Raw genomic sequence first — 26,287 nt, forward strand, 5'->3', positions numbered from 1 at the left:
CACAGCAGCGGACATCTCCCTGACTATTAGACCGTCATTGTGGATTTCACTCTGACATGCAGAGAGTGTAATTTGCCTCAGTTCCGCGGCATTTTTCAGTTCTACAATATATCATGAGAAAAAAAATGTATGTCATGATGTAAAGATGCATTGAGGAGAGAGCTCTTTGGAAATAACTAGGATTGTCTCATGCAGGCTGATGCCCCCTTTATATATCAGGCCGGTGGTAGAGGAATACACACTGTTTGCAGAATTCTTAGGCAAGTTGTATTTTGATCACATGATACTTTTTATACATGTTGTCCTACTCCATGATGTTCAGGCTTGAGAGCCAACTACCAATTTAGTAAATCAGGTGATGTGCATCTCTGTAATGAGGAGGGGTGTTGTCTAATGACATCAAAACCCTATATAAGGTGTGCTTAATTATTAGGCAACGTCTTTTCCTTTGGTAAAATGGGTCAGAAGAGAGATTTGACGGGCTCTGAAAAGTCCAAAATTGTGAGATGTCTTGCAGAGGGATGCAGCAGTCTTGAAATTGCCAAACTTTTGAAGCGTGATCACTGAACAATCAAGCGTTTCATGGCAAATAGCCAACAGGGTCACAAGAAGCGTGTTGGGCAAAAAAGGTGCAAAATAACTGTCCATGAATTGAGGAAAATCAAGCGTGAAGCTGCCAAGAAGCCATTTGCCACCAGATTTTCCATATTTCAGAGCTGCAACGCTACTGGAGTAACAAAAAGCACAAGGTGTACGATACTTAGGGACATGGCCAAGGTAAGGAAGGCTGAAAAACGACCACATTTGAACAAGAAACATGAGATAAAACGTCAAGACTGGGCCAAGAAATATCTTAAGACTGACTTTTCAAAGGTTTTATGGACTGATGAAAGGTGGAGGTGGGGTACTGGTATGGGCTGGTATCATCAAAGATGAACTTGTGGGACCTTTTCGGGTTGAGGATGGAGTGAAGCTCCTATAGACCTACTGCCAGTTTCTGGAAGACAACTTCTTCAAGCAGTGGTGCAGGAAGAAGTCGGTATCGTTCAAGAAAAACATGATTTTCATGCAGGACAATGCTCCATCACATGCCTCCAACTACTCCACAGCGTGGCTGGCCAGTAAAGCTCTCAAATAAGAAAATATAATGACATGGCCCCCTTGTTCACCTGATCTGAACCCCATAGAGAACCTGTGGTCCCTCATAAAATGTGAGATCTACAGGGAGGGAAAACAGTCCACCTCTCGGAACAGTGTCTGGGAGGCTGTGGTGGCTGCGGCACGCAATGTTGATCGTAAACAGATCAAGCAACTAACAATTAATGGATGGAAGGCTATTGAGTGTCATCATAAAGAAAGGTGGCTATATCGGTCTCTAATTTTTTGGGTCTTGTTTTTGCATGTCAGAAATGTTTATTTCTAAATTTTGTGCAGTTATATTGGTTTACCAGGTGAAAATAAACAAGTGACATGTTAATATATTTGGTTTTTATTAAGTTGCCTAATAATTCTGCACAGTAAAGGTACCGTCACACTAGACGATATCGCTAGCGATCCGTGACGTTGCAGCGTCCTCGCTAGCGATATCGTCCAGTGTGACAGGCAGCAGCGATCAGGCCCCTGCTGTGCTGTCGCTGGTCGGGGAAGAAAGTCCAGAACTTTATTTGGTCGCTGGACTCCCCGTAGACATCGCTGGATCGGCGTGTGTGACACCGATTCAGCGATGTCTTCACTGGTAACCAGGGTAAACATCGGGTAACTAAGCGCAGGGACGCGCTTAGTAACCCGATGTTTACCCTGGTTACCAGCGTAAAAAAACAAACAGTACATACTTACATTCAGCTGTCTGTCCCTTGCCGTCTGGTTCCTGCACTGACTGCTGGCCGCAAAGTGAAAGTGAAAGCACAGCACAGCGGTGAGTCACACAGCGGTGACTCACCGCTGTGGCTGTGCTCTGCTTTCACTTTACAGCCAGCAGTCAGTGCGGAAGCAGACGGCAAGGGACAGACAGCTGAATGTAAGTATGTACTGTTTGTTTTTTTACGCTGGTAACCAGGGTAAACATCGGGTTACTAAGCGCGGCCCTGCGCTTAGTTACCCGATGTTTACCCTGGTTACCGGGGACCTCGGGATCGTTGGTCGCTGGAGAGCTGTCTGTGTGACAGCTCTCCAGCGACCAAACAGCGACGCTGCAGCGATCCGGATCGTTGTCGGTATCGCTGCAGCGTCGCTAAGTGTGACGGTACCTTAACAGTTACCTGCACAAACAGATATCCTCCTAAGATAACCAAATGTAAAAAAAAAAACACTCCAACTTCCAAAAATATTAAGCTTTGATATTTGAGTCTTTTGGGTTGATTGAGAACATAGTTGTTGATCAGTAATAAGGCTGTGTGCACACGATGCGGAATTAGTGCGGATCCACAGCATTTTTTTCCGCAAAGTGATTTACAGTACAATGTAAATCAATAGGAAAAAAAATGCTGTGCTAATGGTGCGGAAAATCCGCATGAAAACCGCTGCGGATCAAAAGAAGTAGCATGCTACTTCTTTTGTGCAGAACTGCAGCGTTTCTGACCCTTTCCATTATAGAAATCCGCAGGGGTAAAAAAAAAGGCAGAAAATCCGCATCAATTCCGCAACAAAAACTCACAAAATCCACATAAAATCCGCGACAAATCTGCACCTGCGTTTTCTGCCAGGAGATGCAGATTTTGTGCAGAGAATTTTGCATCCCAATCCGCAACGTGTGCACATACCCTTAAATTAATCCTCTAAATTACAGCTTGCCTAATAATTCTGCACACAGTGACACTGCTCGCTGTATGCTTCTACTCGCTATATACCTTTGTAAAGTTCGCTGTGCAATTCAGTAACACAGTAAAATGCTTCTTGTCCCAAAATAGTGTCCGAGATCCTCTGGGTAAATCGAGCCCTCTGGATACATTTGAGTAGAGAATCTTCATTTACAGGGTGATTATGACAAAGCAAGGGTAGTTAATTTGTATGTTATGTTGTTTTTTCCCCCTTTAAAAGCAGCGTTCTTTGCTATGTGACATAATGTAAAGTCATGCATCATACCAGACGTTTAGTTCTTGATATTGCTCCATTTTTTTCAGCTTCTATATTTTTTTTGTGTGTGATCCTGGTAAAATGTGACCACAATGGATGGATTGTTGCTGTGTTAATTGAAGCCAGGCACACAGGTGGCTTTCATCCGGCTGTAATAATAGTGTTATACTGTGCTGTGTAATTTACCTGTCTAGCTGGCAGCAGCTGCTTGTGTGTAGTATGTGGCAGTGATAACTGGGGACACCAGGGCTCCTGTCTGGGTAAGGTAATGCTTGAAGAAAAGGATCACAGTTCCAGCTCCTTAAAACGATTAGTTTATTAAGTTCAAAATATAAAATCCAAATATCCAAAGTGAGTAAACTCCCAGCGGTTGGTGCTAAGATAGTGAAGACTGACTGCCATTCAGTCTTCGCTATCTTAGCACCAACCGCTGGGAGTTTACTCACTTTGGATATTTGGATTTTATATTTTGAACTTAATAAACTAATCGTTTTAAGGAGCTGGAACTGTGATCCTTTTCTTCAAGTATGAACATTTCGCCTGTCTGCAGCGGAGTTCCGTGCACCTGCGGTGATTACTGGTGAGCTGGTTACATACCCCTTCTCTATGTAAGGTAATGCTGCTCTCTCCACATACCTAGGCTTTCACTCCAGTTTTACCCTGTAGGAGCGCCCTCGGCTGGTTCTAGCTCCTCTCCTGTGGGTGCCTCTATGCACAAGGTCTGTTTAGTCAACATTACATGAGAGGAGCACTGGAAACTTTGTTTATTTGCACTTGTAGCAGACTCTGTCCTGTCTGTATACTGCTAGTGTGTGTATATTCTATACTAAGCTATTTTACATCTTGTTCTTCATGATCCTGCACTCACTCACATATTTCATCTGTTATGTAGTTACATGCGCCCTTTAATATGTTAATAAAGTCTCAAATTCATCAAAAACATCATTAGCACCAAATCTTTGGTGTACTCACTTAATTCCTGGTACACAATATTTATCAAAGGTTGCAACTCAAAATATAATGTGTCATAAATATGTCCTCTATGTTTACGTTTTTGTGCAGGTACTGAAAACTGGTGTAATACATTGAGTAAAACATGGGTAGATTTAGCCTAAGCATTTAAGATGAGATAACAACACAATTTGTGGAAATATGGCACAATAAATGCCACCCAGTGTTTCTGGCTGCAACATTTATAAATGGGGAGAAAGAAGCTAGGATACTTGGTAAATCTTCATGTACTCTCCTAATATATCAGTGGGATGCACTGTAAAGAGGCTGTTCATTGTATTACTAAAGAGAAATTGCTAAAGGTCCTCTTTACTGCTGGACACTATTTACATTTATTAGTCTTGGTATTCACTTACCGTACATAGCGCCATCATATTCCACAGCTCTCTACAGATATTATCATCACTGTCCCCATTGGGGTCTACAATGTAAATTCCCTATCAGTATGTCTTTAGAGTGTGGGAGGAAAGTGGAGTACCCGGAGGAAACCCACACAAACACTGGGAAAACGTATAAACTCCTTGCAGATGTTGTCCTTGGTGGGTGTAGGGTTTCCACTCGCTCAGCTGCAGTTGAGGTAGGCATGGGAAGCGGTTTTATAAGAATGTCCAGGCTGGTTTATTAAACTTCATAAATTACTCAGCATAAGCAAATCAAAAAGACAGATTTTTTCCATCATACTTGACGGCACCACGAGAGGGGATCTGCCCTTCAAGGACAGGAAACCTTCAAGATAAAAGGGGCGGCTCCTCTCTCCACATCAATTGGTTTCCTGTCCTTGATGGGGAACCCTCAAGATGGACTTCTGAAGACAGAAGAGGATGCATGGGTCTGGTGGATTTGGGCAGACATTAGTTTGCTGCACCCGTCACCAGATACCGGTAGTCGCCTCGGGGGCCATGTTTTTCCATGCCCTCCCCCCTGAGCGAAACATGGCCACAGCCCGCGAGGCGAAGCCCGGGTGAAAATAGGGCCTCAGAGGCCACAGATAGTGTAACCTCCCTGTGGCCGTAAAATCTGCTGTATTGAGCCCTCCCTGTTGAGCACTGAAGGTGGTCCTTCCCCCGCTCCCCTCCTTCCTCACTGGGCTCCCTTCATGGAGTACCTTCAAGCAGCATGATCACGGCAGGGAGGAGAGCGGTGTATGGGACAAGCGCTGTGGAAAAGCAGGGTGAGTGCAGCTTCTGTCTGGTGATTCGGCCCGGGACACGGTGAAGGTCCTTCTCGGGCATCGTGTATCGCGCATCCTGAAGGAGGAAGCTCGCGCGTGCGCACAACATCCGGGACACAGCGGCACTCGGAACCCTAGATGTGGTGCGAAGTGGCAGGGGGGCTGAGAATTCCAGCGCGCATTGGAAGTAATGGCCGTGTGCACGCCTAGAAGGGAAGGGTATGTGCAGGTGTTGGCGCTGGGAGCAGAGGCACGGTCAACCAGGTGAATAGTTGATTAGGTAGCGCGCCGGACGTGACTGCCGGCGGCGCGCATAGAATGAGGCGCAAATGTATTAATTTACCAGCTGAGGCTGGACGGCTGCAGAGGCAGGATCAGCCAGGTGATTGATTGCATCTACATGCATCGGAAGTGGTGCAGGCATGATCAACCAGGTAATCAATCAATAAGATTAACATGCAGGTGCGCACATACACCCGATTGTAGCACAGACCGGAGTGTTGAGCGGCCAGTAAAAGGCAGGATCAACCAGGTGATCCATTAAGAAAAAAAAAGGGTTAAGTGAGTCTATTTAAAGGAATTAGAAGTGCTGCCCTGTGTCACTAACCAGTCCAGGTTCATTGTGACTGCTCTTGGTACGTGGTAGTTTGTAAGATGGAGAGTTTTTCGCCGGAACATTAAGGCTGTGCACACGTTGCAGAATTCCCGCAGAATTTTCCGCGGCAATTCCGCAACTCCTGCCGCGGATATATGGCTTGCGGAATTGGCATGCTTATTCCTGCTAAACACTAGCATTTTCCAAGCGATCTGTAGCATCGCTTGTAAAACTGATTGACAGTTTGGTCACACTTGGTTACAAACATAGTGTTTGACAAGTGTGACCAACTTTTTACTATTGATGCTGCCTATGCAGCATCAACAGTAAAAGATAGTGTTAAAAATAATTAAAAAAAAAAATGGTTATTCTCACCTTCCAATGTCCCGATCTCAGCGGTGCACGCGGCGGCTTCCGTTCCCATGAATGCTGTGTGCGAAGGACCTGCAGTGATGTCACGGTCACGTGACCGCGACGTCATCGCAGGTCCTTCGCACACAGCATCCCAGGGAACGGAAGGTGCCGCGTGCACTGCTGAGAGGCGGGAGGACTTCGGGGGCCATCGGAAGGTGAGTACCGTATATACAGTCATGGCCAAAAGTATTGACACCCCTGCAATTCTGTCAGATAATACTCATTTTCTTCCTGAAAATGATTGCAAACGGAAATTATTTGGTATTATTTTCATTTAATTTGTCTTAAATGAAAAAACACAAAAAGAATTGTCCTAAAGCCAAATTGGATATAATTCCACACCAAACATAAAAAAGAGGGTGGACAAAAGTATTGGCACTGTTGGAAAAATCATGTGATGCTTCTCTAATTTGTGTAATTAACAGCACTTGTAACTTACCTGTGGCACCTAACAGGTGTTGGCAATAACTAAATCACACTTGCAGCCAGTTGACATGGATTAAAGTTGACTCAACCTCTGTCCTGTGTCCTTGTGTGTACCACATTGAGAATGGAGAAAAGAAAGAAGACCAAAGAACTGTCTGAGGACTTGAGAAACCAAATTGTGAGGAAGCATGAGCAATCTCAAGGCTACAAGTCCATCTCCAAAGACCTGAATGTTCCTGTGTCTACCGTGCGCAGTTTCATCAAGAAGTTTAAAGCCCATGGCACTGTGGCTAACCTCCCTAGATGTGGACGAAAAAGAAAAATTGACAAGAGATTTCAACGCAAGATTGTGCGGATGTTGGCTAAAGAACCTCGACTAACATCCAAACAAGTTTAAGCTGCCCTGCAGTCCGAGGGTACAACAGTGTCAACCCGTACTATCCGTCGGCGTCTGAATGAAAAGGGACTGTATGGTAGGAGACCCAGGAAGACCCCACTTCTTACCCCGAGACATAAAAAAGCCAGGCTGGAGTTTGCCAAAACGTACCTGAAAAAGCCTAAAATGTTTTGGAAGAATGTTCTCTGGTCAGATGAGACAAAAGTAGAGCTTTTTGGGCAAAGGCATCAACACAGAGTTTACAGAAGAAAAAAAGAGGCATTCAAAGAAAAGAACACGGTCCCTACAGTCAAACATGGCGGAGGTTCCCTGATGTTTTGGGGTTGCTTTGCTGCCTCTGGCACTGGACTGCTTGACCGTGTGCATGGCATTATGAAGTCTGAAGACGACCAACAAATTTTGCAGCATAATGTAGGGCCCAGTGTGAGAAAGCTGGGTCTCCCTCAGAGGTCATGGGTCTTCCAGCAGGACAATGACCCAAAACACACTTCAAAAAGCACTGGAAAATGGTTTGAGAGAAAGCACTGGAGACTTCTAAGGTGGCCAGCAATGAGTCCAGACCTGAATCCCATAGAACACCTGTGGAGATATGTAAAAATGGCAGTTTGGAGAAGGCACCCTTCAAATATCAGGGTCCTGGAGCAGTTTGCCAAAGAAGAATGGTCTAAAATTCCAGCAGAGCATTGTAATAAACTCATTGATGGTTACCGGAAGCGGTTGGTCGCAGTTATTTTGGCTAAGGGTTGTGCAACCAAGTATTAGGCTGAGGGTGCCAATACTTTTGTCTGGCCCATTTTTGGAGTTTTGTGTGAAATGATCAATGTTTTGCTTTTTGCTTCATTCTCTTTTGTGTTTTTTTCATTTAAGACAAATTAAATGAAGATAATAATACCAAAGAATTTATGTTTGCAATCATTTTCAGGAAGAAACTGAGTATTATCTGAGAGAATTGCAGGGGTGTTAATACTTTTGGCCATGACTGTGCTCGAGTATAAGCCGACCACTCTAATTTTGCCACAAAAAACTGGGAAAACTTATTGACTCGAGTATAAGCCTATGGTGGGAATTGCAGCAGCTACCGGTAAATTTCAAAAGTAAACATAGATACCAATAAAAGTAAAATTAATTGAGACATCAGTAGGTTAAGTGTTTTTGAATATCCATATTGAATCAAGAGCCCCATATAATGCTCCATAAAGTTTATGATGGGCCCCATAAGATGCTCCATATTAAAATATGCCCCATATAATCCTGCATAAAGGTTAATAATGGCCCCATAAGATGCTCCATAGACACATTTGCCCAATATAATGCTGCACAAATGTTGATTATGGCCCCATAAGATTCTCCATACAGACACTTGCCCCATTGGCTGTTGCTGTCATAAAAAAAAAATCACATACTCGCCTCTCTTCGCTCAGGCCCCCGGCACTTTAGATATTCACCTTTCCTCGTTCCGGCCGCCGCTCTGTCTTCAGCGTCATCTGCACTGACGTTCAGGCAGAAGGCGCACACTAACCACGTCACTGCGTCCTCTGACCTGAGCATCACTGCAGAAGACGCTGAAGACGGAGCGGCGGCAGGAACGAGGAGAGGTGAATATTGCACAGCGCTCCCCCTCCCCATTATACTCACCCTCCTGGTGCAGTGCAGTCCTTGGTTCCCCAGCGCCGCAGCTTCTTCCTGTATTGAGCGGTCACATGATACTGCTCATTACAGTAATGAATATGCGGCTCCACCCCTATGGGAATATTTCTAGCTGAATCGTGACTGTAAGACTAACTTTAAAATAGGACTCCTACACGAGTGCCCTTAGACAGTGCCCTTAAACTACCTTCACACTTCCGTCATTTGGGCTACGTCGCAATGCGTCGTTTTGGAGAAAAAACTCATCCTGCAAAGTTTCCCGCAGGATGTGTTTTTTCTTTATAGACTTGCATTAGCGACGCATTGCGACGTATGGCCATAGGTCGCATCCGTCGTGCTTTGGTGGACCGCCGGCACAAAAAGTTCAATGTAATGTTTTTGTGCGAAGTGTCCGCCATTTTTGACCGCACATGCACGGCCGAAACTCCGCCCCCTCGTCCCCACTCATCACACTGGGCAGCGGATGTGTTGTAAAACTGCATCCGCTGCCCACGTTGTGCTAAATTTAGCACAACGTCCGTCGGTACGTCGGGCTGACTGTTTGCGACAGTCCCGTACCGACGGAAGTGTGAAAGTAGCCTTAGAGAGTGCCCTTAGAGAGTCCCCCTTAGCTGTGGCTGATGAACACTATGGTAGCTCTTACAAGAGCACTGCTGCCCATTCAGTCAGCAGATCGGTGGAGGTGTCTTTAGTCAGTGTTTTTTCTTACTACTGTATGTCCAAGGCAATTGTAGTGACCACTCTTTGGGTGTGAAATATTAGGGCAAGTTTGCTGAATCTTGTGTCAGTGGTGGACTTTCATGACATTAGTTTGTTTTATTAGACCTGCAGAGTGTTGTGCTGAAATCAGCTTTGTAATTTCTGGGTCTCTGCCATTGTAACCTATTTCCACAACACAACGGCTGCACAGGAAATTCTTTTTGTTTGTTTTGCTACCCGATGTTTAGAATATCATACTACGGTTTGGAAAGTCTTATTTGTTATATAAGATACAGCCACTTATAATAAGCAAAGTTAGAGCATGGGTTTCCATAATTGTCATTTATAAATGTACCATATTTATTTTACTAGCTTATTTGGCGCTCTTAATTTGCACAGCATTTTATAGACCTCTTCATGATTGTCCCCATCTGGGTTTACAATCTAGATTCCCTATTAGTATGTCTTCGGAGTGTATGAGGAAACCGAGAACCCAGGGAAAACCCATTCAAACTCCTTGCAGATGTTGTCCTTGGTGGGATATAAATCCAGTACCCCAGCGTTGTAAGGCTAGAATGCTAACCTTCCTCCACATACAATCCTTTTTATCCAGACACACACGGCCGCATCATGTCCTATCCTGCTCCCACCTTCTAATGATCTGTCTGTTACTCCTCATTGCTGGTGACATATCCCCAAATCCCGGCCCTCCCCAATTCATCCCCACACTCGTTTCTAACCCCCTGCCACGATCCTCCGCACGTTTTCCCAACCACGACAACCTCATACCCATTCATCCAGCCCCCACTCCCCAGCTCCCCCTACTTGGAGCACTATGGAACGCACGCTCCATCTGCAACATACTGCCATTTATCCATGACCTCTTCATCACCAACAAACTCTCCTTCCTCGGCCTCACCGAAACCTGGCTCACCCCCTCTGACTCGGCCTCTCCAGCTGCGCTCTCCTATGGCGGATTCCACCTCTCTCACACCCCTCGCCACAGCAACAAACGCGGTGGAGGAGTTGGCTTGCTCCTGTCCGACACCTGCTCCTTCACTCCAATCCCGCTACCACCCTCCACTACTCTTCCCTCGTTTGAGGTGCACTCTGTCCGCATCTATTCCCCCTCCAACCTCCAGCTGGCTGTCATCTACCGCCCCCCAGAACTAGCCATCTCCACCTTTCTCGACCACTTCACCACCTGGCTACTTCATTTCCTCTCTGTTGACATCCCCACTATCATCATGGGTGATTTCAATGTCCCCATTGACACTTTCACCTCAGCTACCTCTAAACTTTTATCACTGACTGCCTCCTTTGGCCTCACTCAATGGTCCTCTGAGGCCACTCACAAAGATGGCCACACGCTGGACCTCATCTTCACCCCTCCTCTGCTCCCTTACTAACCTCACTAACACACCCCTCCCCCTGTCTGACCACAACCTACTGACATTATCGTCCCTCTCCTCTCCTAGTGTGCAACCCCCACTCCACAAACTCACTCACCCTCGCAGAAATCTCAAACATCTCAACTTACAATCACTCTCTGAGTCCCTTCTCCTTCTCACAGACATAGCTTCCCTTCATGACACAGATGCTGCTGCCACTTTTTATAACACCACAATAGCAGCAACACTCGATTCGGCCGCCCCACTCATGCATAGTAAAACTCGTACAATTAACAGGCAGCCCTGGCTGACCAGCCTGACCAAAGAATTGAGACGGGCTTCCAGGATTGCTGAGCGGAGATGGAAGCGATCCCACTCTGCCGACCACTTCACTGCATACAAGCAGTCCCTCGCCAGCTTCAAGTCTGCGCTCACTGCCGCAAAACAAACTTACTTCTCATCCCTCATATCCTCCCTGTCCCACAACAGCTTTTCAACACTTTCAATTCTCTACTCCGTCCCCCTGCACCTCCTCCCTCCCCCCTCATTTCTGCTGATGACTTCGCCTCTTTCTTTAAACAGAAGATCGAAACGATCAGAGAAAGCTTTGGCCCACAGCGCCCACTGCCCCTCTTAGCTGCTCAACCCTGCACCTCCAAAACCAGCTTCTCCACCATGACAGAAGATCAGCTCTCCACCCTCCTGTCAAGATCACACCTCACCACCTGCACGCTTGACCCGCTCCCATCCCACCTCATCCCTAACCTTTCCACGGTCTTCATCCCAACCCTAACGCACCTCTTCAACCTCTCACTCACAACAGGTGTCTTTCCCTCATCCTTCAAGCATGCCAAGATCACACCCATCCTCAAAAAGCCCTCCCTCGACCCATCCTCTGTGTCTAGCTATCGCCCAGTATCTCTTCTCCCTTATGCCTCCAAATTGCTGGAGCAACACATCCATCTTGAACTGTCCTCCCACTTCTCCTCCTGCTCCCTCTTTGATCGGTTACAATCAGGCTTCTGTTCCCATCACTCAACTGAAACTGCCCTAACTAAAGTCACCAATGACCTACTAACTGCCAGGAGCAAGCGACACTACTCTGTCCTCCTTCTCCTGGACCTGTCTTCTGCCTTTGACACTGTAGACCACTCCCTTTTGCTACAAATCCTCTCATCCCTTGGCATCACAGACTTGGCCCTTTCCTGGATCTCGTCATATCTGACAGACCGAACATTCAGTGTCTCCCTCCCCCACACCACCTCCTCACTTCGCCCCTTGTCAGTCGGTGTTCCTCAAGGCTCTGTTTTAGGACCCCTACTCTTCTCCATCTACACTTTCGGCCTGGGACAGCTCATAGAATCCCACGGTATGCAGTACTATCTCTACGCTGACGACACGCAGATCTACCTCTCCGGACCTGACCTCTCCTCCTTGCTTACCAAAATCCCGCACTGTCTGTCTGCCATTTCAGCCTTCTTTTCTGCTCGCTTTCTACAACTGAACATGGACAAAACAGAATTCATCATCTTTCCCCCATCTCACTCTACCCCTCCACCAGACCTATCCATCAATGTCAATGGCTGCTCACTATCCCCAGTCCCACACGCCCGGTGCCTCGGGGTGATCCTCGACTCTGCCCTCTCTTTCAAGCCACATATCCAAGCCCTTGCCTCCTCCTGTCGTCTCAAACTCAAAAATATTTTCCGGATCCGTGCTTTCCTTGACCGCAACACTGCAAAAACGCTAGTGCATGCCCTTATCATCTCCTGCCTCGACTACTGCAACCTCCTACTCTCTGGACTCCCCTCTAGCACTCTGGCACCACTCCAATCCATCCTACACTCTGCTGCCCGACTAATCCACCTGTCCCCCCGCTATTTCCCAGCCTCTCCCCTGTGTCAAGCCCTTCACTGGCTTCCTATCGCCCAGAGACTCCAGTTCAAAACCCTCACACTGACATACAAAGCCATCCACAACCTGTCTCCTCCATACATCTGTGACATGGTCTCCCGGTACCTACCTACACGCGACCTCCGATCCTCCCAAGACCTCCTTCTCTACTCCCCTCTCATCTCTTCTTCCCATAACCGCATCCAAGACTTCTCCCGTGCTTCCCCCATACTCTGGAACTCTCTACCCCAACACATCAGACTCGCGCCTACCATAGAAACCTTCAAAAAGAACCTGAAGACTCATCTCTTCCGACAAGCCTACAGCCTGCAGTGATCCTCAACCTACTGAACAGCCGCACAGCCAGCTCTTCCCTCTCCTAGTGTATCCTCACCCACCCCCTGCAGACTGTGAGCCCTCGCGGGCAGGGTCCTCCCTCCTTATGTACTCGTGTGCCTTGTTATCTGCTCATGTTTAATGTATTTGTCTATATTTGCCCCGTATTCACATGTAAAGCGCCATGGAATAAATGGCGCTATAAAAATGTATAATAATAATAATAATAATAAAATGCTAACCACTTAGCTACTGTGCTGCCGTATATATTTATGTATTATTTATTAATTACATTGTAAAAGTAATATTTTTGTTCTTCAATTCACAGGCTTACGCATCTGGGTGTGATGTTGTGATTTTGGGAAGTGATTTTGAGAGACTACAAGTAATCCCTGGAGTCCAACATGGAAATGTGCTGGTGGGATGTGTAGACTGTTCAATGCAACAGGGCAGAGTAAGTGTTGTAATCACCTAGTAATGGTCATACGTGTCTGAGAGGGACCAGAACTGCTTTGTCTCAAGGCTAAGGCTATGTGCCCACGTTCAGGAAAGTGTGCAGAATTTTTCTGAACAAATCAGGACTACTTTTGCAGGACATCTGCACGTGTATTTTTTCGCGTTTTTTGTGCTTTTTGTTTTTGCAGATTTTTCACGTTTTTTTTTCTGGAGCTTCGCAATGCAATAATATAGTGGGAAATCCGCGAAAAATAAACAAAATTAAACCCTTAAGCACCGAGGGTGGTTTGCACGTTAATGACCGGGCCAATTTTTACAATTCTGACTACTGTTATGAGGTTATAACTCTGGAACGCTTCAACGGATCCCGGTGATTCGAGACTTATTGTACTTCATGATAGTGGTAAAATTTCTTTGATATTACCTGCGTTTATTTGTGAAAAAACGGAAATTTGGCGAAAATTTAGAAAATTTTACAACTTTGAATTTTTATGCCCTTAAATCACAGAGATATGTCACACAAATTACTTAATAAGTAACATTTACCACATGTCTACTTTACATCAGCACAATTTTGGAAACAAATTTTTTTGTTTTGTTAGGGAGTTATAAGGGTTAAAATTTGACCAACAATTTCTCATTTTTACAACACCATCTTTTTTAGAGCCCACATCACATTTTAAGTCATTTTGAGGGGTCTATATGATAGAAAATAACCAAGTGTGAAACCATTCTAAAGACTGCACCCCTCAAGGTGCTCAAAACCACATTCAAGAAGTGTATTAACCCTTCTGGTGCTTCACAGAAATTTTTCGAATGTTTAAAAAAAAAATGAACATTTAATTTTTTTTCACAAAAAATTTACTTCAGCTCCAATTTGTTTTATTTTACAAAGGGAAACAGGAGACAACGCACCCCAAACGTTGTTGTACAATTTGTCCTGAGTACCCTGATACCCCATATGTGGGGGTAAACCACTGTTTGGATGCATGGCAGAGCTTGGAAGGGAAGGAGCGCCGTTTGACTTCTCAATGCAAAATTGGCTGGAATTGAGATGGGACGCCATGTTGCGTTGGGGAGCCCCTGATGTGCCTAAACATTGAAACCTCCCACAAGTGGCACCATTTTGGAAAGTAGACCCCCTAAGGATCTTATTTAGATGTGTTGTGAGAGCTTTGAACCCCCAAGTGTTTCACTACAGTTTATGATGCAGAGCCGTGAAAATAAAAAAAAAAATTTTTTCCACAAAAAATATTTTTTAGTCCCCAGTTTTGTATTTTCCCAAGGGTAACAGGAGAAATTGGACCCCAAACGTTGTTGTGCAATTTGTCCTGAGTACGCTGATGCCCCACATGTGGGGGGTAACCACCGCTTCGGCGCATGGCAGAGCTCTGAAGGGAAGGAGCGCCATTTGGAATGCTGACTTAGATGGATTGGTCTGCAGGCGTCACGTTGCATTTGCAGACCCCCTGATGTACCTAAACAGTAGAAACCCCCCCACAAGTGACCCCATATTGGAACCTAGACCCCCAAGAAACTTATCTAGTTGAGTTGTGAGAACTTTGAACCCCCAACTATTTCACTACAGTTTATAACGCAGAGCCGTGAAAATAAAAATAATTTTTGTCCCACAATAATGTTTTTTTAGCCCACCAATTTTTTTATTTTCCCAATTGTAACAAGTGAAATTGGACCCCAGAAGTTGTTGTCCAATTTGTCCTGAGTACGCTGATGCCCCATCTGTTGGGGTAAACCCCTGTTTGGGCGCACAGGAGAGCTTGGAAGGGAAGGAGCACTGTTTTACTTTTTCAACGCAGAATTGGCTGGAATTGAGATCAGACGCCATATCGTGTTTGGAGAGCCCCTGACGTGCCTAAACAATGGAAACCCCCAATTCTAACTGAAACCCTAACCCAAACACACCCCTAATCCCAACCACACCCCCAACCCTAACCACACCCCTAACCCTGACCCACCCCTAACCCTAATTCCAACCGTAAATGTAATCCAAACCCCAACCCTAACCCTAGCTCTAACTTTAACCTTAACCCTAACCCTAATGGGAAAATTTAAATAAATTTATTTTTTTATTTTTCCCTAACTAAGGGGGTGATGAAGGGGGGGGTTTGATTTACTTTTATAGCGGGTTTTTTAGCCGATTTTTATGATTGGCAGTTGTCACACACTAAAAAACGCTTTTTATTGCAAAAAATAATTCTTTACGTTACCACATTTTGAGAGCTATAATTTTTCCATATTTTGGTCCACAGAGTCATGTGAGATCTTGTTTTTTTTGGGACGACTTGTCGTTTTTATTGGTAACATTTTCAGGCACGTTACATTTTTTGATCGCTTTTTATTCTGATTTCTGTGAGGCACTATGACAAAAAAAACAGCTATTCATGAATAGGGATTGCATCACATTATATCAACACATATACTTTGCTGTGCACTGTGTCAGATCAGCAATCACACACAGGAACAGCAGGGAGGCTTACCAGCGCTTGCTCTGAGCAGGCGCTGGTAAGCCACCTCCCTGCAGGACCCGGATGCAGCCCTGTGGCCATTTTGGATCCGGGCCTGCAGGGAGGAGGAGGGTAAGAGACCCTCAGAGCAACGCGATCACATCGCGTTGCTCTGAGGGTCTCAGGGAAGCTTGCAGGGAGCCCCCTCCCTGCGCGATGCTTCCCTATACCGCTGGAACACTACGATCATGTTTGATCGCAGTGTGCCGGGCGTTAATGTGTCGGGGGCGGTCTGTGACTGCTCCTGGCATATTGTGCCGGATGTCAGCTGCGATAGTCAGCTGACACCAGGCCGCTCCCCCCGTGAGCGCGGCTGATCGCATTGGATGTACTATCCCGTCACTGGGAATTAAGTCCCAGGTCACCTTGACGGGATAGTACGTCCAATGGGATTAAGGGGTTAATAAACATGCTGCGTTTTTTCCGCGATGCATTTTTATCGTGGCAAAAATGCAACATGTGCACAAAAATGATAGGATACTTAATGTAAGCGTTCTTAAGCGTTTTTGCAACGGAAAAACGCGAAAAAAACTCGAAAAATCTGCAACATGTGCACATAGCCTAAATGCAAAATGATGTACAGTCATGGCCAAAAGTGTTGACACCTCTGCAATTCTGTCAGATAATACTCATTTTCTTCCTGAAAATGATTGCAAACACAATTATTTTGGTATTATTCTCTTCATTTAATTTGTCTTAAATGAAAAAACACAAAAGAGAATGAAGCAAAAAGCAAAACATTGATCATTTCACACAAAACTCCAGACAAAAGTATTGGCATCCTCAGCCTAATACTTGGTTGCACAACCTTTAGCCAAAACAACTGTGATCAACCACTTCCAGGAACCATCAATGAGTTTCTTACAATGCTCTGCTGGAATTTTAGACCATTCTTCTTTGGCAAACTGTTCCAGGTCCCTGATATTTGAAGGGTGCCTTCTACAAACTGCCATTTTTAGATCTCTCCACAGGTGTTCTATGGGATTCAGGTCTGGACTCATTGCTGGCCACCTTAGAAGTCTCCAGTGCTTTCTCTCAAACCATTTTCTAGTGCTTTTTGAATTGTATTTTGGGTCATTGTCCTGCTGGAAGACCCATGACCTCTGAGGGAGACCCAGCTTTCTCACACTGGGCCCGACATTATGCTGCAAAATTTGTTGCTTTTCTTCAGACTTCATAATGCCATGCACACGGTCAAGCAGTCCACTGCCAGAGGCAGCAAAGTAACCCCAAAACATCAGGGAACCTCCGCCATGTTTGACTGTAGGGACCGTGTTCTTTTCTTTGAATGCCTCTTTTTTTCTCCTGTAAACTCTGTGTTGATGCCTTTGCCCAAAAAGCTCTACTTTTGTCTCATCTGACCAGAGAACATTCTTCCAAAACGTTTTAGGCTTTTTCAGGTACGTTTTGGAAAACTCTAGCCTGGCATTTTTATGTCTCGGGTTAAGAAGTGGGGTCTTCCTGGGTCTCCTACCATACAGTCCCTTTTCATTCAGATGCCGACGGATAGTACAGGTTGACACTGTTGTACCCTCGGACTTCAGGGCACCTTGAACTTGTTTGGATGTTAGTCGAGGTTCTTTATCCAACATCCGCACAATCTTGCGTTGAAATCTCTTGTCAATTTTTATTTTCCATCCACATCTAGGGAGGTTAGCCACAGTGCCATGGGCTTTAAACTTCTTGATGACATTGTGCACGGTAGACACAGGAACATTCAGGTCTTTGGAGATGGACTTGTAGCCTTGAGATTTCTCATGCTTCCTCACAATTTGGTTTCTCAAGTCCTCAGACAGTTCTTTGGTCTTCTTTCTTTTCTCCATGCTCAATGTGGTACACATTGACACAGGACAGAGGTTGAGTCAACTTTAATCCATGTCAACTGGCTGCAAGTGTGATTTAGTTATTGCCAACACTTGTTAGGTGCTACAGTTAAGTTGCAGGTGCTGTTAATTTCACAAATTAGAGAAGCATCACATGATTTTTCGAACAGTGCCAATACTTTTGTCCACCTCCTTTTTTATGTTTGGTGTGGAACTATATCCAATTTGGCTTTAGGACAATTCTTTTTGTGTTTTTTCATTTAAGACAAATTAAATGAAGATAATAATACCAAAGAATTTGTGTTTGCAATCATTTTCAGGAAGAAAATGAGTATTATCTGACAGAATTGCAGGGGTGTCAATACTTTTGGCCATGACTGTAGTGTGATCGAGGGTACCACTGCGGTGAGCAAGGATCACCTTAAGTATGCTGAATACAATGAACTGCATACAAGAAAAGAGAAAGAGGCATACTAATACCAGGGATCACTCAGAAATATTGAAAATAAAATATTTGTGCCTTTATTCACATACAAGAAAATGCTTCAATTATAAAAACATTTAAAAGGGCCTACATAACAAGAACAAGCCTATAATAAGGCTAACTGTCCACCACACTCATGGACCTGTCCCAGCACACAGATATTTTTGAATATATATCAAAATAATTAATAAACAATATCCTGTAACAATCCACTATATAACATAGTATGCACAATGGTAGATATTTGCCAAATTTAGGACATGTAAATTATATCTCATAATCAGCTGCGCTTGTAGCGAACCAGCATCAATTATGTTCAATGCAAAGAAGATGTTCAAATCGGGTGTCCAAAAATGTGTACATAAAGTACAAGAAGGCAGCCGACTAACAGCTCCTAATGGATGCAATCAAATACACAAACATCAAAAAGCAGGTGGTGTGAACAAAATCACCATGGTCCAATGCTGCTAGTAATTCCCTCCAATACTCCTACCATGTGCAGTTCAGTCCCTGTGGATGCAGATCAAATATCAGGATAGAGCTGGGGAAAGAAAAGGTCACAGAGGGCTGGACAGACACAGAGCCTGCCCGAAGCATGTGGCCAGTAAACTGGCTTCCTCAGGTCCAACAGCTCTCCAAGGTGTGATCACTCCTTTTTAGATGCAGACTAATGAGCAGATCTAATTTGATGCAGGTGTTAGTTTTGGGAATTAACATTTACACGGTGATTCCATAATTTTTTTTCTCAGAATTGAGTGACTCCATAATTTTTCCCCTATGCTTGGTTAAAAAAAGTAACCATTACTGACTACCACATGTTTTGTTCTTGATTTCTTTTAGTGTTTCTTAAAGCCAGAAAGTTGCCATTTGAACTCACTTTAGTTTTTGTGCTATGTCTGTGATCTGCTTTTTTTTCTACAAAATGCAACAACTGAATGAACATCCCCCAAGGCGGTGATTCCATAATTTTTGCCAGGGGTTGTATATCGGTGATCGGTGGTGTGTGTGAGTTAGCAGAGAGTTCAATAGACCTTGTGAAAAAGACTCCGCGCATAGAGGGAAACCGAGAGGTAAAGAAATAGGTATATTAGCTATAAATGTGTCCACATAGTGTAAATTGCATATTGTGCAAATGTTATAAATGTAACCGAGTGAATTCCAGCAAATTACAATGCCCAGGTTCCCACAGGTATCACTAAGTCACCACTAGTCACAAGTCAAGAATAAGACTTGCCACTTACCCATACTATTTTGAAATAGAATGCCTGAAACAGCCCCGACGCACGTTTCACTTTCTCTAGGGGAGGTGCTTGCAACATGTTTACAAGTCAGGATTATACCCACCCCTGGAGCCAATCACTCGGCGCTGATCGGGCCGTTAAGGAAGAGCCAGCCTGCTGCCATTACAACATTGTTCGCATGCGGGGTGCAATGATGACCCTCTGACGTCAATAAGTTCCAAAATTGCAAACATTTTTTTTTCACAAATGAATGCATGTCATATCGAAGAAATATTACCACTATCATGAAGTGTATGTCAAGAAAAACAATCCTCGAATCAGTGGGATCCGCTGAAACGTTCCAGAGTTATTACCACATAAAGTGACACTGGTCAGAATTGTAAAATGTGACCCGGTCATGAAGGTGAAAACAGGCTTGGGGATGAAGGGGTTAAAAATGATAATATGCAGGAGTCACAAAGCTTGTGCCTGGAGAATAGAATGGGTACTCTATTAGCAGGCGGACAAATCGCAGTAAGACTGCAGCATTTCTGACCATGAGAGCTTGCATCTATAGTAGACCTTGAAGGTAAGAAAGGAAACCAAGAAACTACGTGGAATCGCTGAATTGCATCGCGCCCTGTAGTGCTAGTGAAGGTGCTATTTATTCTCTAGACCCTCCTGTATGGTTCCTGGCTGAGAAATGATTTATTTCCTTTTTATGTTGCGCTTTCCCACAGATAACCTGGCACAGTTACCGTAATTGATACAAACGTAAATGGCACTTTTAGGTCACACTGCCCGTGTTATTCAGCATCATTAGGTTTTGTGTCTTTTTAACGTTTGTATTGTGTCATAGAATGTTATATGTTTTGTATTTTTGTTACTACATTGTCTGACTCGCTCAAGAGTTTCTTCTGTATGTCATCTTTAGCATCATTTTACAATTTGCTTACTAAAATATTCTAATAAGTAGACCTTCCTTATGACAATTCTGGTTTTGTAGCTGCTGCTAAATTACATATAGAAAACCTTTTTAAACATGTTTGTGAAATCGTGAAGGTTGCGAGAATGTTATATTGTCATGGTGCTCAGAACAGTCACTTCAGTTACTCGGTGCCTGGTCTTTAATCACAGCCATTGGTACATTCACATACAGAGACTCGTGTCAGACAAGGAACATTGGGTGGCATTATAACTGTGACTGTTCAATGCGTCACCTCCACCCATGACATAACATCATTCTCCCTGACCCAGAGCTTCGATTTTACAGGAATCTGTTTACTGCTGTATTTACCAGCACGTTCCCGATATGCCTTTAGTTAAATAACCACATTTCTCATTCTGCGTAAAGGGTTCATTGTTGTGTCTTATCCGTCCTCCTCTATTCCCTGTTCTGCAGACTGAAGAGCTGAAATGTTCCAAGCGTTGTCTATTGTACAGGTTTTGCACACAAGGAAATATCATTATGGTCACTTAGAAACAGACAAATCTGCCAATGCTAATAGCTGGCGCAGGTCACTGATAAAGAATGAACGTGTAACGGTGATGTGTAATAGGGTAATACCACTCTAAGCTTTAGGATTATTACTGACCACAAACTGTCTGCTGGGTCCAGTGGAAATAATTACAATTGTGGCTTTACCTTTAGACTTCTATACCAGCATTGTCTCAGGTATTAGTGGTTTATCGCCTGTGTGAATATATGGAATCCAAGATGCCCATTCTTTCCTCCTTAGACGTGTGCCATTGGTGAGAATCTGGAGACCCATAATACTCATTAGTCTGCATTCCCTGTGAGCCCCTCTTTCTCTAATCCTGTACACAAGTTTGCTAAAATGTATCCAATGTAAGAAAAAAAATACATTGTACAAACGAAAACGAAGTCTGCCTAAAAGCCTGCTTAAAGGCCTCACAAACAAAGGAAGGCTTTAATCATTGAAGTAAATGAAAGCATTGGTTGATCTATAATGTGCTGCGGAGTATAAAAGCCTTCTGAAATTATAACCATTATGTATATTTTGAAGTAATTTCCCAGTGAAAAGCAGATCTCGCACAATGAGGCCTCTGCTGTACCGACAGGCTGAACGTACAGCAATATGAAGGGCACAGATTGCAGTGATAAAAGACCGTAAAATACATACTAGACATCTGAAATGACAAGTTTTTCTGTTTCTAGATTGCAGCATCATACAACAATGTGATTTGCATTTTTGAACCGGTGAGTCTGCTGAAACAAAAGAATGCTCCGTTACAAGTAAGTATACTCCCTGGTTAATCGCTAGCGGTGATTAATTCCCTAAGATTGTTATAGTGGGGTCAGAGTTGGAGATACTTCTGCTCTTATTCAGCACGTAATATTAAGGCATTGTGCAGGCACAATTCCCGCTTGACTTTAAATTACCGTATGTGAGGAGAGACACGAGTGCACGCTAGGTCATACAATTGGGGGGGCAACCTTTCGCTATCTGATGATCATTGCCCACAATGTCTCTTAATTGCAATAAGATCGCTGTACGATGCTCCTGCGCTTCAGACATTTGCCCCTGCTGTACCACCATGTGTGCGCAGTCACTCCACACCAAATGTCATATCAGGCAGAAGAGAATGACTGTACAAATAACTGTAGGTGAATATGGCTTATGATCTGGTGGTGTTTGTCCTTTTAAGCGTGCATAAAAGCACGGTCTGCCACAGTTTTGTGCAGTTCTGAAAACCTCTGAACACAGACCAGACTGAGTTCAGAGAAACTCTGCTGCGTCTTTCGAGTGAATGGATCCCTTGGGAGTTCATCTGAATTGTGTCACTCAGAGATTTAGATGGAAACCCCAATATAGAGTGCAGGATAAATGTGATCCAAAATGTTATGTAGAATGTTCAATAAAAGCTTCAACTCAATCTAGAAAAAAAGTAAGCCCCCACTCAGGTCCGTCATCTGTCAATGGAAATATAGGGGGTTTCCACGTTACTGGTATAACAAAGGCTCTAGAAAAGCGCTATAGCTCCTCACATCCCAGAAGATATCTAGCGAATTCTGTTCTCCTAAATCCGAATGCCTCTCTCCCTTTTGAACCCGAGTTTGCATAAACCATTTAGCATCCACATGTTTGGTGTTTCTGTAGTGGTGAGAGCGTGCTTAATTTGCAGAGGCCGTGTCTCCAGAAGAACGAGCTGGGCACAATGTACTGGGCACTGTACTGGGCACGTGACAGCTTGTTTCTGGCATACACCTATGGAGTCAAAATTGTCACTACACCTGTAGATAAAAATGGGGTCACTTGAGTGGGAATTCTTCTCTTCTGACACATAAGGGCTCCTATTTTGAGTCTGCAAACTATTCTACAATCATTTGTTCTCAAATAGTCAAATAGCGCTCGAATCTCGCTGTGTGGCTAAGCAGTACTGTACAGCCACATAAGGGGTATTTTGGTATTTTTTTACCCATTTTCCCATATGATAGTGTAAAATATGGGGCTCATACAAAAATTTTGTGCTAAAAATTTAATTATTTTTTCTTCACTGCCCAATAGGACAAGATTCAATAACACATCTGTGGTGTTAAAAAGGTCACTGCACTTCAGATTAATTAATTGAGAGGTGTTGTTTGTAAAATTGGGTCACTTATGGGGGGATGTGGCTGTTCTGGCCACCTCAGGGGCTCTTCCAGTGGCATTCTCAAACCATAACGGCAAAATCTGTACTAAAATATGGTGCTCCTACCCTTCTTAGCTTTTTACTGTGCCTAAAAAGTAGTAACCGATTATATGTAGAGTATTGGCGCACGCAGGAGAAATTGCACAACAAACTGTGAGGTCCATTTTTCCTACTAGCCCTTATAAAAATTAAAAACTTTGGGCTAAAACCTAATTTTATTGGTAAAAATGAAATTATTCTTTCTTCACCGCCCAATAGTATCAAATTCTGTTAGGTACATGTGGTGTCAACATGCTCACTGCACCCCTAGATAATTGAGGAGTGTTGTTTGTAAAATGTGCCCACTTATGTGGGTTCTGCTTTTCTGGCACCTCAGGGGCTCTGCCAATGTAACATGGCACCCTCAAAGTATTCCAGCAAAATCTGAACTCCAATATTACCGCATATCTGGTATTGGTGTACACCACAAATTGTACCATCCATTTTCTCATATTTACGGCTTTTGAAAATTGATAACTTGGGGCCAAAGCAACATTTTTAATGGAAAAAAATTAAATTTTCCATTGACTCATCCCAATGTTATATAATTCTGTGAATCGCCTGAGGGTTAAAAATGCTCACTACACCGCTAGAATTTTTTGGTAGGTGTAGTTACCAAAATGGGGTCACTTGTGGGGGTTTCTCCTGTTTTGGCATGCCAGGGGCTCTTCAAATGTGTCATGGTTTCCGCAATCTGTTCCAGTCAAAATTGCACTCCAAAATTCAATTGCCGTTCCTACCTTTCTGAGCTCTGCAGTATGTCCAAGAAGTAGTTTTCCACCATATGTGGTGTTCTAAGTAGAAATCGCACAACAGATTTTAGGGTAAATTTTCTACTGTTATCCTTGTTAGGAGTTGGGGTATGTATCCATGGGACGGATTACATCCGGAATAGCTGCGGATTGAAGGCTGCGTACAACCGCAGCGTTCAATCCGCAGCGTCCAGATGTTACAGCATAGTGGAGGGGATTTTATGAAATCCCGTCTCCACTATGCTTACGAACACGCATCCGGCGACCCTGCATTTACGGACATGTGGCGCGTCTTTTTAGAACGCTTCGTCACCGCAAGGTAAATAACAGGATCCTATGTATAGGGTGCTGCAATTCCGGATGTGCGCAATGAACATATCCGGAATCACCATGCCTACAGAAGGGGCGGCACTCAGTTTTTCGCTCCGTCCAAAGCGCTGGCAATCCCGACAGTGGACACTCACCCTTAAAATCTGGGGCTAAAGCAAAATTTTTGCAGAAAAATTTATTTTTTTTTTTTTTAATTTTCACGGCTCAATGTTTTACAATTCTGTGAAGCACCTGTGGGTTCAAGGTGGTCACCATGCCTCTAGGTAAGTTCCTTGAGGTGTGTAGTTTCCAAAATGGGGGTTTCCGCTGTTTAAAGGGTTTGCAAACACGACATGGCGTCTATCTATTCCAGCCAATTTTATGCTCCATAAGTTAAATGGTGCTTCTTCCCTTCCAAGCCCTGCCGTGTGTTCCACCACATATGGGGTATCGGTGTACTCGGGAGAACTTACATAACAAATTGTACTGTATGTTTTCTCCTGTTACCCTTATGAAAATGTGAAATTTGGGGCTAAAGCAATATGTTTGTGGGAAAAAGTAAAGTTTTCATTTTTTTCCTTCAGCATTGCTTTAATGCACGTGAAGCCCCTAAAGGAGATAATAAACTTCTTGAGGAGTGCAGCTTTTCAAATAGTGTAACTTTTGGGTTATTTTATGTCACATAGGCTCCTTAAAATCACTTCAAATGAGATGTGGTCCCTTAAAAAAAAAAAAAAAAAAGTTGGTTTTGTAAATGATGTTGGTGAAATTGGAAATAGGCTGTTCAATGTTTAACTTCCAAACAAAAAAAGTTTGAAAAATAATGCTGATGTAAAATCCGTGTTTTCATTTTCTTATTTTCCTCCCCTTCCAGGAGCCATAACTTTTTTAGATTTCCTTCAACATTGCTGTATGAAGGCTTGTGTTGTGAGGGAAGAGTTGTACTTTTGAATTGCATTGTTGATTTTACCATTATAGTTTACAATAGTTTATAATTTTTTATATATCATGTTCACTATATGATAAAACTGACCTGGCAATATGATTTTCCAGGTCAGTATGAATATTCAGATACCATCATGTATAATTTTATTTTTATTTACTGTAAATGGTGGAAAAAACCTTCTGAAATTTGTATGACAATGTTTTTGCGCTCGTTCACTTTTCTTTTTTTTTTTTTTTTTAGACCTCTAGTGCTTCCATTTTTTGGTATCTGGGGCCGAGTGATGGCTTTTTTTTTTCTCTCTGGTCTGATGTTTGTGTTGATACCATATTCGGACAGGATACAAATATGATGTTTTGATTGGCTCTTATTGTATTCTATTTTTTGGCAGCCTCAACATTGTAGTTCTGGCGTTAAAATTTTTTCTCTTGTTACGCTGTTTACCGACCAGATTAATTTAGTTTATATTTTGATAGATTGGATCTTTCTGAACACAGTGATACCAAAATTTTTTTTGTTTTGTTTTTTTTTTAGTTTTATTTTTTAAAAGGGGAAAAGGGGAGTGATTTGAACTTTTGTTGTTTTGATTCGTATTTTTTTTTTAAATACAGTGCTGCGATGTATAGCAGAAATCACGATCTCCTTGGGCCATGGGCCGGCTTTCACAGTAGTATCATCATGGCAGGCATGTGGGTCTTCTGCAGACCCCCAGCAATCATGACAACCCATCGGCGCTTCGCGACCACAGGACAGGGACGCCGATGGGCAGACGGCGTGACTCAATTTTGGACTGAACTTATTAAATCTCGCTGTCATACAGCTGAATTTAAACAGTTAACAGCTGAAGGTGGAGCTCCGATCCACCCGTGGCTGTTTTGAATGCACATGATCTCCGATCCACCCGCAGCTGTTTTGAATGCACATGATAGCCAATTAAGTTTTCAATATTTTCATAAATAAGCACACATCCTATCAACCAAAATTTACCTCTAACATGAAGTATCACGTCATGAAAAACCATTCTCAGAAT

General features: G+C 43.6%; 1 protein-coding gene across 1 annotated transcript in view; it reads left to right on the forward strand.

The window, feature by feature from the left end:
- Positions 1–26,287, forward strand: part of DMXL1 (Dmx like 1) — a 230,094-nt gene that overhangs the window by 54,203 nt on the left and 149,604 nt on the right. The window contains exons 2-3 of the mRNA XM_069753398.1: positions 13,381–13,506; positions 21,740–21,817. Coding sequence (XP_069609499.1) covers positions 13,381–13,506; positions 21,740–21,817 — 204 coding nt within the window. The remainder of the gene's footprint in view (positions 1–13,380; positions 13,507–21,739; positions 21,818–26,287) is intronic.

The sequence above is a fragment of the Ranitomeya imitator genome, chromosome 1 (assembly GCF_032444005.1).
Source record: "Ranitomeya imitator isolate aRanImi1 chromosome 1, aRanImi1.pri, whole genome shotgun sequence".
NCBI classification, from domain to species: domain Eukaryota; kingdom Metazoa; phylum Chordata; class Amphibia; order Anura; family Dendrobatidae; genus Ranitomeya; species Ranitomeya imitator.